The sequence below is a fragment of the Amphibalanus amphitrite genome, unplaced genomic scaffold, assembly GCF_019059575.1.
Source record: "Amphibalanus amphitrite isolate SeventyFive unplaced genomic scaffold, NRLGWU_Aamphi_draft 000486F_arrow, whole genome shotgun sequence".
In the NCBI taxonomy this organism is placed as follows: Eukaryota; Metazoa; Arthropoda; class Thecostraca; order Balanomorpha; family Balanidae; genus Amphibalanus; species Amphibalanus amphitrite.
This window is the reverse complement of record NW_024881980.1, coordinates 266,091-280,916: the sequence shown is the minus strand read 5'-3', so window position 1 is coordinate 280,916 and position 14,826 is coordinate 266,091. Positions and strand designations below refer to the sequence as shown.

Below are 14,826 nucleotides of genomic sequence, written 5' to 3'. Positions count from 1 at the left end.
TCTGCGCCTGATCATATGACGGTAATGTCCCAAAACAACGCTACCCTTTCATGACCGGAATCGTCTCGAGTTTTCATTTCGCCATCACTTCTTGCAGATGAACTTGCTCAGGTTAGTACGGTATCGTCGGTTAGCGCATCTTTCCTAGCTTCGCCTTCACTAGATCTCTCCGCACTCCCACCGTCACACACGTATCCTCCAATACGGATCGGTATATTGAAGTGTAAAATGTACAGTCGTACTACGAAAGCGGCCGCCGCAGTCGGCTCGGCGGCAGTCCTCCGGCCGCCGGCGGGGAGCGCCGGAGCGTCTGTCTGTCTGCGCCGTCCGGCGGGGTCATGGCATGCCTGGGGCGGTCTGCGTCGGTGACGTCACGCGTCTCGTGCCCGGCGCCGCGCGCACAGACACCGCCATGGCACGCAACACTGATTGCACGATTACATCGAGTCTGTATACCAAACTGTACACAAGCACTCCGCTCGCGTGATCGCGCCATTCGCACCGACCGTATAAAAGCAGGTTACTGCGACGACTGCCGAGCCGGGCGCCTTCCGCCCGGCCCTCGAGCTCACAGGGCCTCTAGCTATATTGTCACAAGCTAGCTAGTAATTCACATCAAACGCGTCATACTATCTGCATATATACCTCCGTCATCATCAGCATCAATAATAATAAAACGTAGAAAACTAAAAACATAAATCATTGGGAATACTCCAGTTAGGCTTGGACCGCAGATTCTATCATAAATAATAATCGGAGATGACTGTTTCGTTTTTCGGCCACCCTCCAATCTGTCACCCTGTTCACCGTCGCGCCGCGGCGTCGGTCAGGTCTCTGTACACATCCAAGCCGACACGCGGTCTGACAATGCCTCGCCGTATACACAAACCGCCGTGAGCCGGCGCGGGCGGCCGCTCGGCGCATCTGGGGCTCGCACTGCGGCCGATCCGGCCCGGCCAGCGGCCACACACAAGCTCGGCTCATCCCCGCGCGTGGGGCGCCCGCACGGTAACACTTTCCATCGTCTTCCTCAGTCTCTTTGGTTTCAGACGCGTCCGCCGTGGCCGCGTCCAGTCGCGCGCCGGTCCGTCGTCTCTCTGCCGTCGCCGACGCGGGTTACATGTCCTCCGCAGGGACTGGCGACACCGCCACCACGGCTGTGGCTGGTCCATCCCGTCGACCAGCGCCCTCTGTCCTTCTCTGCAGCCCGCACTGTCTCCTCAACAGGTTAGCTCGCATCGCCGGCCCAATCACTCGCCCTAGTAGTCAGCCGAGCGCGCAACAGTGCGGCGCGTCACTTCACCGCGCGACAGTCTGTCGCTCAGTTCACTGCGCGACAGTCTGTGTCGCCCACTGCACCGCGCGACAATGCGACACCAGTGTCTGTCGCACGGGTCGTTCGGCCGAGTAGCAGCGGCGCTCTGGCACGTCTCTCAGCCGATTGTCAACACTGCTGTCTCTATCACATGTTGTAATCTCTGGTCACTTCCAATCGTTGGCTCTCACATATATGTGTGTGATGTGTCTTGTCGAATCTCCCGTGCGCCTGGCAACTACCGTCGATTTAGCTCCATCTTGATGGCTGAAACACGCGCCAAAAGCGGTCAGACACTCACGCCACGACTGACGGCACGGGCACCGACCAGAAATGGCTGACTGGGGTCGGAAACAGCCGCTACCTACCATCTGATAAGCGAGTATCGGTAGGGCGATGGTAGCCACTTTTCCACGAAACAAAAGCATGCAAGGTAGTCGGGCTGTAGAACATCGGTATTTCATATCCAGCCCCGTGTTGACTACAGAGAGAACAGAATTCCTTACGAAAACAGCCAGCTCGGCTAGAAACTGGACCCATCGGTTCAGGTACCATAATGTAAGGGACAAAGACAGACGTTTTCCATGAGTAAAGAAGCGAAGCAATCGCAAACGCAATCACAATGACAATGATATCTGCAGCACCTTACCATGAATAATATCTGCATATCAGAAGCGACGGAGCGAAACAAGTCGGTAGGAGGGGGTCTGTGGCGGATATAAGCCTCAAATAACGGTTTTGGAGACGTAACGGCTATCTTCGCTTTCCAGAAAAGGATAGATACAGATCAGTTCTTCAAATACCTGGGGATATTACAAACTAAACGACTCGCCACCTTGTATGATTAATGACCGACCAATTAACAGAAGCGAGAACAAGCTGCCAGCTTATCCACTTGCGATAAAAAGTCTTACAGGATCCCCCAACCAAATACCTAGCGTATCACCACATAGAATCTGTAGCTCCCATTACCCTCTCAGGTCTCTCCTCACCCCACAAAAAAAACCGTTCCATGCACTCACCGTCCAGAATATCGTTCTTCATGGCCGTCATTTCGCGTCTCATCTCTTTCAGGATGTCCTGTTTGAGGGCATCCAGGTCAGCCGCGTTTGCGCCGCCGGCCGCCGCCGGCTGGTCGGCCGGAGACAGACCGTTGAGGCGACTCTCGTCGTGCGAGCCGAGCCTCTTGCGGGCGGGCCGGGGGCTCTCTGCGCCACCGCCGTTGGTGGGCCGTACCACCGAGCCGCCACTGGTCGAGTGACTGCGCTCCCAGCGCGGCGGGCCGCCCTCCTCCTGCGGGCAGAAACAGGCGTCAGATTGGCCCTAACTCTTCAGGAGAAAGCTGGGTGGAGGTGCGTTATTCGAGCGATCAGCAAACTGTGAGTGGTTGGACAGAAGCAAATTCATCCTCGAGAAGTAACCGTTTTGACATTAACAGCGCACCTACCGGGTTAAAGTGACCCTCCCACCTTAACATTAGTTTTGAGTTGAGATAGCCAAATTGTTGGCCATGGCCTGAAAATACCGGTTTGGGCACTCACAACATCGAAAAATGCTTTAATTCGGAGATATGGAATTTCAAACTTGCAGTTTTCGGATTCTAAGGGGCTAATACATTGGAATGCCCCCTTAGAATTTGTGACGTCAGCGCAGATCTAACGATTGTAAATCTTTTACTAAAACGTTTGATAGCACGCGGTGGTATATGCCGCTTTGCGCGCAACAAGTGCCGCACTTTCAAATAAAGTCGCTAGGAACAGCGGATATCCCAAAAAGTAAACAAAAGTAAAAGTCTAATATCTTGAAAACCGGTGAATATTTTTCCATGAAATTTGGTAGATATTCGTTTTCGCTCTTTCTGAACCGAGCGACATCCCTTTCATGCCAATTCATTAACTTTTTTGAAGGTGGGAGGCAGGGTTGTGCTCGACTCAAAAAATTTTGCCGACTCGACTCATCATTCAACTTCAGAAAGCTCTAACTCAACTCTGACTCAAACAAGGAGCTGATTTTTTCCCTTGACTCGACTCATGACTCAAGTGGCTCAATGAAAATATGAGTCGACTCATACTTGACTCAAATTTTTTGTTGAGTCAAGTGTGTTGACTCAAAATCGACTAAAAATTGAATCAGATAAAAAGTTGTTGAGCGGGGGGGGGGGGAATCCGGCAGCAGGGCCAGGCCTAAGTTGTTAAACGGGGGGGGGGGAGGAAAAGCTTATATATATATATATATATATATATATATATATATATATATATATATATATATATATATATATATATATATATATATTGTTCCTAGAAAGTTGAGTCAGCTGACTCATGTTCCTAAATGTTTGCCTCAAATCAATGTCAAAAGTTATCTTACTGACTCAACTCTGACTCAACTCAACACCTTAATAATTTTGTCCGACTCGACTCTGACTCAACTCAACAGCTCAACATTTTATCTGACTCGACTCAAATCAGACTCATTTGAGTCAGAGTTGAGTCAAATTTCTGACTCGACTCATGAGTCAAGCACAGCCCTGGTGGGAGGGTCCCTTTAATAAATATAATTCACGTCACATAAATTTGCTATTACATAGACGAATGACTCCATGAAACGTGATATGAATCATCCCTCATATTTCCTTTCCTTCAGTTATGCTTTTTATCTCACCTGTCCGCCAGCCGTGTCCTCAGAGGGCGCCGCTGTCATCTTCGCCTTCCTGCGCGCCAGCGTGGCCGCCATCTCGTCCATCATTGACATCACCGGGCCGCCCGCGGCACGCCCGATAGTGCCGTACGTGCTGCTGCCCGACGACGAGCATGAGGATGTGTCTGAGTTGTTCACCTGGGGGAGCGGGGCGGAGCACAATCAGGTAGAAGCTCGGTAAATGCAGTGGTGCATCGACGTAAGCTAAGTGTCACAAACAGCATTGTCTTTCGTTATCGTCCGAGTGCAGGGTAATAGAACGCAGCAGACAGCGATACAGACGCGAATGGCGCCCAGTGGCCTACATTGTTGACATTCCGTTTCCCTTTTTAGTCGTACTTTCCTCACGAAAACCCACGAACATGACATGTTTTGCCACCTGGGTGCACCGGCAGACTGTGTGTCGCCGGCGACGGTCGGAAACTCACCACTGTTTTCTTCAGTTTCGTGTTCTGTATGGCGGCGGCGAGTCCGCCCAGCCCTCCCAGACCGCTGGGCGGCGGCTCCGAGGAGCTCACCGGCCGCTGAGGGCTGGCCGCGGGCTCCGGAGGATGCGCCGCCTGGAAGGCTGGCGGGGGCGGCGGCGGCGGCGGGGGCGGTGGAGGTGGCGGCGGCGGCGGCGCGCCCCCCGCGGGCGGTGGCGGCGGCGGCGGGGGCGGCGCCGGCGGAGCGGCCGACAGCGGCTGGCTGGCGGGCTGCGGTGCCGACGAGGTGCGGTGGTGGCCCGGTGGGGAGGCGGCGTGCTGCGGCACGGGCGGCGCCGCCGGCGGCTGCGGGGGTGCCTGGGGCGGCAGCTGCGGCTGCGGCGGCGCCTGCTGCTGGGGCGGCGGCTGGTACTGCGGCTGCTGATACTGCGGCTGCTGGTACTGCTGGTACTGCTGCGGCGGCGGCTGCTGCTGCTGCTCAGAGTGTCGCCGCTCCAGCTGAATGTGCGACGGCGGCGGCTCCTGGGCGCGCGGCCGCGACAGGCTGCGGTAGGCGGCCGCCGGGTCCTGCTGGCCGGCCTCCTGATACAGGGCCGGACTGCTGGACGGCTTGTGCGGCAGCGTGTGCGCGTGCCCGTACGTGGGCTGCTGCGAGCGGGCCGTCATCTGGGCGCTCTCAGTCAGGTTCTGCCGGCACAGACAGACACACAGACGGGAGCGTGAGACACGGGCGGTCTCGGTCACGCGGGGAAAGGCTCCAGGAATGCGGAACAAAGTAAACTCATTCAACTGCACGGGCGTCTCAATGCACGCTTTACACTGACAGCCACACAAACACGGTTAACTTGGGAACACAGGCACGAGAAACAACAGTGACCATGTGACATGATATCAGCATTAGTCGACTATGATAGAAGTTCGGCCTATTTCATCTGCCGAACATCTGCAAGAAATGCACAGAACTACACCAACGCAAAAACCGGCCGAGACCAAAGCCTTCGTCATGGCAAACCCATTTGGGTCAAACTGCGAACAATGTGCCGCTACCATACAAACAAAGCCGCAATAACCTCTGCGATAGGGCACTTCGCTTTTTGTCCGGCCAGCTACCAATTGAACCGTCACAGGAATTTACGACCCAATATCAGCTGGAGATACGAGTATGAACGTACCGCGCACGCAGTGCGCACACCATACGGCCAAAGCAAGCCAGCGAGTCTGATGAAAATGAAAGTTGACGAATAATGTGCTATTTTTCTTACGCGTTGTGATTAAGTGTTGAAGATATTGCTTATACATGTAACATGTCTTATGCATAATAAATTATTCTAACAGCCTAGTAAGTCCTTTTTAGACGCCCAATAAACGCCAATTGTATTGGTCTTCGGGAGGCTTCATCGAAAACTTTCGTTCGAAAGGTTTTCAAAAGAGGATTGAAAAAGTCTTCAAGACCAATTTCGTCTGGTGAGATATATCGACTGAGCATTATCTCACAACAATAATAAAAACGGAGCACCACAGCCAACAAATACCTATCGGCCGACGTAATTAGCATCTACCGTTCATTCACGGAGTGCAGACATGGGCGATTTTCCCGATAATCCCTCCGACCGGTTCCTAGCCTTCCCCCAAGGCCGTCGGTCCGACCGGCCAAAAGCCCAAGTATGGAGAGCGGCGCCGTGACTCAGAGGCGGCCCACCAGGGAGCGTGCACAGGCGCCCGGCCAGGGCAGCATTCGAGAACATACCAACGGCGAGGGTACAAGGGGAGTTACTATGGGGTTTGGATAAGGAGAATGTTCTGAAGGAGCTATGCTGGAGCTTGAAATAAGTCGTTTCGGGAGATTTTAGCAACACACCTAGGGTTGTTGAGCAGAAAAAGGTGTTCGGTAAAAAGTTCACGCATTGCACCAAAACACCCAATTGACGCCGTAATCGGCACGCCAAGAAGCCTGTTAAAAACGGTTCACCGAGTCTGGAAAGCAAGGACAAATAATTTAGATCCTTCTTGTGGTGAAAAAAGAAAAAAGAAAAAATATTGCGAGGCAACGCTCCAATGCGATCCGTAAGCTTTCTATAAAGTGCATTTCTTATCTCACACTCGTTATGTGGGCTCAATGACTTCATACATTTTTACCCGATATCTCTCTCCAAACATATCGTCATTATCTCACACCTGCACGTTGCTGTGCGCGCTGCGTTTGGGCTCGGACGTTCACATTGAGCTGGGCCCATGTCAGATATGGCGTTCTCGACTTTCAAATATAATCTCTGTTCATCTCAGGGTCACCGGGATGCTCGTAGTAGTTGATCTCGGCTCGACGCAATAAACCAAGACAAGTGCAGAGTGCAGACGTGTTCAATAAGATACAAACTATACCCGCCAGCATCTACGGTAGCTGTGGCATTCCCGTGTTTTTCCTTCGCATTTGCGGCGTGCCCCCATGACCACTAGCAATATCGCATTCCTAAGATTGTGCTTGACAATTTACTATGAAAAAAAAACTAGCGATATTCCCGAGCTGCCACAGTCCCGACACGTGCTTATCAGTATCATTTCCGGCACCGCTCCATTCACCAGCCCCACCGGCGACTACTCACATCTATGGCTCTGAGCATCGTATTGGCGAAACTGTTGGCATCGTCCACGGAGGAGAAGCTAAGCCCGTAGACCCGCTTGTTGTCACGCCACTGGTGGAACGTGGGGGTAGCCTGGTTGTACTTGAGCCCCTTCAGGATGGCACAGTTGATGACCACCTGCGGAAGGAAGGAAGCGGTGATAGCGAGATGACGTATCGACTTATGTGGAAGTGCGCACAGCTGAGTGGGGCAGATTGCGAAGTAAATGTGCTATTTGAAGTGGTGAGGCATGATACAACAACATGACGTACAATCAGGATTCGTAGAAATAGAGATATGGTAGGTACAGTACCAGCATAGGACATAGCATGTGTAATTAATTACGTTCCGTCTAAATGAGGTATGTCATGACAAGGTGAGTCTAATGGCTCTCGGCACGTAACGACACATTGATGCATTATAGCGTCATTGTAGCTATATTAATACCACACAGCATCCATAGCACACAACAAACCAGTGTCCCACGATACAGCTCACTGTCCCAGCACATTGGCACCTCACAATAGTAGCAAAAAAGAAAAAACGCACGGACTGTACAATAATCCATAAGCACCGTCATAGACACCTAGACCGCTATTTCGGCATATATAAGAAGAACATTATGGCATTAAGATAGCACATCTCCAACAGTTTGACAGCACACAGCACACCACCACCGCACAATACGGCACAACGTCACAGCACAGTACGACACTGACCAGCCGGGGGCCTGTCACCGCACAGTTGTCGCGGTAGGCCCGACGGCAGGTCTCACATGAAACCAAAGAAAACACTGCACGGCTTGTCACAACAGTGAGCGTCACCACCAAACACAACACGCCCCGGCAAAAGACAACAGAACACACGAAGAGACAGGGTGGGATTGCTACCATGCCAAAGACTCACCCCGCAGACCGGCGAACGATCAGACAGCCTACAACAGGGATTGATTTAACCGAGAAAAACACACCCCGGGTGATCGCCGCACGGGGCACCGGACCTTCGATCCAGCCTAGCCATCTCACCGGCCCGCCCAGACCCGACCCTCCCTAGCGAGCCATTCGTTCCACACACGGAAAGCAAATAAACTCAGTGAGATATTGGGAAGTCATAAACCTCTCACTCGGCCCGACCAGACAGCGTCGAGCTCGTTCCATTACTTAGGTCTCCGGGGATCCGCCTAGGCCGGTCAGGAATGAAGCATAACATGACGTAACTGCTCTTTCATGAGTCTATCTTTACCTTGACCGTGACATTTCGCCGGTATATTGATCCCGTGGCTCTTCCCTCACCCTTCCCTTCCCCTGGTTCCACTGCCTCGTGTATCGATCAGTCACCCCAGTCCCTCCCGTTCTTTTTCTGTGCCTCTCCCCTTACGCCAATGTCACCCCCTACCCACTAAATCACTCCCGTGACAACCGTGACGATTCTATGGCTACCTGTTTTACCTCATCACATTCTATCCATAAGTAACGCCACTGAACTCCGTCATCATCCACGTTTCAAACTTTCAACTAATCGATTCTCCCCCCTTGAATGACAATGTATTGAACGCTCTTCGAGCTTTCCAAGATAAAAGAGGTCTCATTTCTCAGGATCAGTTAATGGATAAAAAACATAACACAGGCATTCATCCACACTCATACCAGCCAGAAAACATTCCCCGCAAACCCGTGCTATCCCTCCCAGGGGTCCACCCGGCACCATCCACCAGCTCACCTCCTGATCCTGCAGCTTGCGGCCCACCACGCGGTACGTGTTGTTGACCACGTGGTGGTAGATGTGCACCTTGGCGAAGCCGTTGGTCGTGCCCGCCGGCACCCACTTCTTGTTGACGTCATCGTACACCATCACGTTCGCCCGACCCGACGTCAGGCTCAGCTCGTTGCTGAAACGGTGACGTCACAACGGCGTCAGAGTTTGTGATGTTACACCGTCAGATTTGTAAAGTTGGATTACGAATATCATGTTACACCGGAAGATGCCATATCGTTGCATTGACACGAGATGTGACGTTATATAGTTACATTGCAATGACGTCAGAGATTCAGTGATATCACATCCCGATTCAATGGGACAATGACGACATGGAGGTAGATGTAAAAAGTGGTAAAAATAATCAAGAAAATGACGCTGATCTGGTGCAGTTATCGTGTTCATTGATAAAGCGATGGAGTACGGGCCGCGTTATCAACAAAGTATGGTACGCAGAATGGGATCGGCAGTATGGTGGGTATGTGATGGTATGTGACAGCTCTATGTGGCAATGGGTCAGACGGCGCGGGCCGGGTTCGGGCCCGGCCGAGGAGGCCGCGTCTCGGGGGCCGTGTCAGCGAAAGCACGCACATAAACAGAGCGGCCCTCCAAACAAACGGAGCCGAGCTCGCGTGACCCGGCTACCGCGCCCGTCACAGGGTACCTACAGGAAGTCGCCGGAACTGTTGATGCATTCTGAGCTCTCCTTGGGTGGTATGATCAGGGTCACTCAAAAGGCAATGTTTAACGCTGATAGCCATGAAAGCTGACTTCACCAGAAAAAAAAACACATAAATAATCAGGTAAGTTACCTACGACACATGGAAACAGCCTAGCTAAGGCATATTCTGTTGTAGCTAAGTGATCGTTTCTGTCATGCACCTTGCGCTCGGCACTGGCGAGGAAATAGCCTTCCGCGGCTAACGGGAAAACAATACTTTCCTATCCGCACACAGCCGCATTACGTCACGACAATAAACAAAGCCTGTGTCCAGGTGGGACTGAAAGGAAGTCAGCAGCTTACCCTACCAATAGCTCGGCCTAGCCAAGAACTATGATCGCAAAAGATGCCCACCATATTCTCCGAATGATAGCTCGGCCTAGCCAAGAACTATGATCGCAAAAGATGCCCACCATATTCTCCGAATGAAATTAATGACAAAACACATCACAATGCTCACATAGCAATGGTAAATGATAAATTGGAGATATCGTCAGAATCCAAATTAAAACACTAAACAAAAAATACATCAAAAAGTAATGCAGTTCGTTGGTCGACCCTGTTAGGGATTCGGTTCGAATGTTGGAAGCACTTGGGTTGGATACCCTGTGCCACCTGTCCCCAACCAGCCAACAGGAAGAATAGGAACTACGCTCTCAGCTGCGCTGTAGCCTAGGGGCAGAAGAGGAACAAGCACTCTCCTGTAACTGGGCACAAATGATCTGTTGGAGGGATAGACAAAAAGCAGTAGGTACTCAAACGAAACTCAAATTCAAACGAGAGAAGTCAGAAGCATCATAGTTCCTAAAAAGGCAGCACACAAACCAAAGCCAATGAGAAATTCTTGCATACATTTTATGAATTATTGCCAGGAATACATGAACCAGCCTTCTCGTTCAAGCTCAAGCCTACATAAGAAGTTGCCAGTAATTAAAATGACCATCCCACCTTGAAATCATTAAGTGGTGATAGACAAGTGCTGCTCATGCTCAGGGATCTAAGTAGGTACTCATTAACTCACTGCAGTGTTCCATTTTTTAGACTTTTTGGTGGAAAATCACACCTGATGGGAAATATTTTCATCCCTAAAATATGAATGACTGACTTTACTTCATCTCTGAAAAAGGTTTCATGTATTCGAACAGCCAGTTTACATGTCACTTGACAATTGATGCACCCACATCCTTTTGTTTCACACCCTTTCAAGATCCTGACATGAAATCCTGGTTTATCAGTTGGCATAAAAATTAGCATCACACCATTTTGCAAAAATACATCAGTTATTTACTTTCTTTTTTTCTCAACCTAAGAATTTTCTTCATCAGCACACCCAACCAAAATCCAATTTTAGAGCACTGACTCACTGTGATGTTAAGTCGTACCAAAAATATATTATGAAGGCATAGGTAAATTCTACAATTTTTGATTTTTTGCAAACTTGAAACCATAAATCAAGTTCTTTCTCCTGCAAGGCAAGGAAACATAGCAGTGCCATGCTTGCCCCTTTTCATCAAAACAAAGCCCTGCACATTTGATTAGGATTAATCATACTTAGAAGAGTTGCCTGGAAAACATGGAAAAGCAATAAAATATATTGGTCTTAACCTAACAGCTAACACCTGCAGAGTGGCCTTATTAGAAATCACACTTAGGGTTTTACCTTACCAGAAGAATTTGCCAAGGGTGTCTTAATTCTACAGTTGGCATGTCCCTGCTGCTTCTCTAAAATGATATAATTGGATGAGCTAAGAGAAGAGCTGTTTTTGGGATGCCACAGAACAATTTCTGAAAGGAAATCAGTTGTTTGTGTACTACAGAGCATAGAATTAATGGTGCACCAATGCTGATTTTGAGATATTAAGTTGTTCATACAAAAACATTGTAAAAATCTGAAGCCCTTGAGTAAAAAAAATCATACTCAGCCTTCTCAACTCCCTAATAACACTTCATAGTTCATACTCCAATCAAATGTCATGCATATGATTCATAATTGTATTATGTGCACCAATATCAATTTATGTCTTCTTTAGCCTCCTTTGCAAAACCAACTCAATTGGGATGAGGGAGGAGAACAGTAGTGGCAAAAGGTTAATGAAAAATTGAGATGGGCTTAGGCCTTAGCAGAACATGGTGAAGCAGTGAGAATGATTTTTTTTTTTAATAACAGCACAGGTCTGATGGGCAGGAGGTTTTCAAATGTGACAAAAAAAAGACCCTTTCCCTTGTCTTTAATGATGGAGAAATGATTGTTAGTTGATATAGCAGTACACACTGGGTCTGCTCCCAAGGTAAAAAAAAAGAATTGAGGAGGAAGTTGGATGAGCGTTGAGGAGAACCATTTCATAACAACCATGGCAACATTTCAGTGAAATCCTCCATTTGCACCCTAGGCTTAAAAATGATTAGAAACCAGGCCATACTGTCAAAAACCATATATCAACCTAGAAAATTGTTTAAATGATCATTTACACCTAAAAAAGCAGGTACGTTATATAACCTGACCTAACCTTACCTAACATAACCTCACCTTACCTACCTGAATCAATGGGTAGTTGTGTGTAGCTTAGCAATGTTTTGTGGAAAACTATCATAAGTATTGATATGTGATCTCACTTTTTAAGCTTAGAAGGATATGCCCTTTCTTTTAAGGCTCTTATTTTGTCAACTTGTCCAGCTTTTAGAGGGTGCAAAGACAGGAAAGATGTGAATCAAGATAAGCTTGGAGGAGCTACTACGAGGAGCAAATATCGGGACGATGTTTTGTAACAAGACGTTAGAGGAGCATAGAGTAGCTTGACTGTATAAATGCAGCAAAGAAGTTTTGTTAATTGTTACTCTAAATCATCATTTATCGTAAAACATTAATCTTTAAATCATTCTCAAGTAAAAATTAGACACATTAATTGCCCCACGTTTTGCTGTATTCGCTTTCTCAAGGGCAAATAACATTCAAAATACATAAAAATAATGCTTATCAGATTATTTTCACATTGTGAATCAAATCTAATCTGCAAATTAACACGCTTGCACACATTCAAAGGCATTCCAAAGCCCTTACTAGTTATGCTTCCAGGTCTACACAGACCATTACAATTCACAAAGATTGGTAAAACCAAGATAAATTACTACAATGCCATGATGTTGTTCACACATATCATGCTAATAAGGTTTTTGAAAAATCAACCTTGAAGCAAATGTTTTTCTTCAAAGTTAGGTTGAGGTACCAGGTCTAGGTTCTTTGTAAATTGGAATTCATAATCGTGAATAACAATGAACTTTTGGGACAAGAGTATGTCTGACATATCTGTATCGATGTTTGAAACACATCCAGCAAAAAATTAGTTACAAGCTGAATAATTCGCTAAATAGTACGACAAAGACAATGCGGCAAAACCGGACAACGCCCAGAGACAAGCAAAATCGAAACCAAGAACTGCCCTTACCTCATGGTTGCGTTTGTCTAAAATCACAGTCAACACTGAAAATAACAATTTGTCTATCCAGCAAACATTTTCATTACTACTTCAACGCTATCTTAAGCCATGATTCGCTGGATTATCCACTCCACCTCCCACGAAATCCGCGATCAACTCTGTGTCTGAGCGCCGGGGTCATGCCAAGGAAGTATCAATTGAGATTCAGTCACGTTTCATTGTTGGAAAATGACGTCATGAAACTGGTAAATCGCAAGTGAGATACAATGACTAGGAAACATAAAATATAGATAACTACAAATAAAACTTGAGAAATAAGCCAGTTAATTTTTAAAAATCAAAAATTTTCGACCTTCTGATTTCTTCTCGAATGTTAACTTGACGAAAAACTTTTTGCTTCATGACGTAACATTGGCTGATAAAAGTTAAAGCAAATGACAATTTCTGAAGGCTTGAGATAAGATAAGGGGGCTTCCAAACAGAGTTATAGTGTGTCCATATGATGCTTTTTCGGGTCCCTAAAATTAATAGTAAAATAATTTTGCGAAACATATCATTCCTGTGCTGATTTTTACAGCTATCGCCTAAAATGAGTCACCCACGGTCTCATTTGCTCAAATAAGGCCAGGGCTTCGCCAGTCACCATGCTCCCATACAGATCCAAATCATTCGAGGCTTCGAAGGGGGGCGGGGGGTGGCGACTCCGGACCCTCGCGAGCGCGACCCCCGATAGCGAGTGTGCGATTACGACCGACAATGGATGCCTTCTTCGGGTATTTAATGTTCAGCAGGGCATCCAGACCACAAGCGGTGTGGCATCCAGCTAGCGAAACCCATAGGAGGGTTGCACTCCAACAACTGTTACCCCAAAGGAATCTTGGTTACCCCAGCTGCTGCTGTACTGTCTGCCGGCGAAGGTTATACCGTAAAGTGGGGCTATTTGAGACAGTGGGGCTATTTGAGACAGTATTTAAAGTCGCTATAAAGTGAAGATCGTTTGATTTTTTGTGATATTTTTGCTCAGGGAGATGTGAAATCGAGCAGTAAATCGCCTGTGCAAAAATTAAGCATAAATTTCAAACGGTTTTTATTTTATAACAATTTTAAATACTGTCTCAAATAGCCCCACTGTCTCAAATAGCCCCACCTTACGGTACGTCAAATGACAGTGCACTGACCCGGAGCCCGAGAACTCGGGCAGACCGGAAACCCGGAGTCGGTGTCGGAGTGATATCAACGCTACCATGATTCCGAAACACTGCCGAGAAAAAACGCTGCACCCAATCCGGGACTCTACTACACAACAAACATCCATATTCGGCCCGAAGAGTCAGGATTCCTGAACGGCCTGATATGAGAAATTCTCATGGGTATGCAAACTCTCAACATAATTTGCAGTGCGTGGAAATAGATATACCGCGGTCACACAATAGTGTTCGATCCACCTGTCCTCAGAGAGCTGTATCAGGAGTCAGGACATGCATTGTGCAAAGGACAATTTCTTGTTATCACGCCAACGATATAGGTAGGTAGGTACTAGTGATGTCAATTACGGAAAATCGAGATACCGATACCAAACCAACTACCAACAATATCCATGGGAAAATACCGAAACCAAACCGACTAGGGAATGTGAGGAAAATACCAACTTTTTACCAAATTCTCAGCCTCTTTTACATTAGTGAGGATTCATAATACCAACAAAATACCAAATCCACTCGCCTTGAAATACCGAATACCAAGTTGGTATCGGTTTGGTATCGGTATACCAAAAGGTTGGTATCCGAATGACATCTCTAGTAGGTAGGTACCTCCTAAGTGTTTGATCTCGTTTTTCGTTATAAAACCTGTCAGTATG

General features: G+C 48.1%; 1 protein-coding gene across 1 annotated transcript; it reads right to left on the bottom strand.

Moving 5' to 3' along the window:
- Nucleotides 1-197: 197 nt before the first annotated feature.
- LOC122392442 (protein enabled-like) lies at nt 198-13,132 on the bottom strand. Its single transcript, XM_043387272.1, has 7 exons — nt 12,978-13,132; nt 8,778-8,946; nt 7,041-7,196; nt 4,444-5,127; nt 3,980-4,153; nt 2,338-2,608; nt 198-1,582 (listed from the first exon to the last, which is right to left on the bottom strand). Exons 1-7 carry the CDS (start codon nt 12,980-12,982, stop codon nt 1,554-1,556), a joined length of 1,488 nt encoding a protein of 495 aa, XP_043243207.1. The 5' UTR covers nt 12,983-13,132; the 3' UTR covers nt 198-1,553.
- Between the last annotated feature and the right edge of the window lie 1,694 nt (nt 13,133-14,826).

Coding starts and splice junctions, on each gene's coding strand:
- LOC122392442 (XM_043387272.1), bottom strand. Junction 7,197..8,777: donor GCAAGCTGCAGGATCAGGAG/GTGAGCTGGTGG, acceptor TTCCTTCCGCAG/GTGGTCATCAACTGTGCCAT. Junction 2,609..3,979: donor AGGACACGGCTGGCGGACAG/GTGAGATAAAAA, acceptor TTCTGCCCGCAG/GAGGAGGGCGGCCCGCCGCG.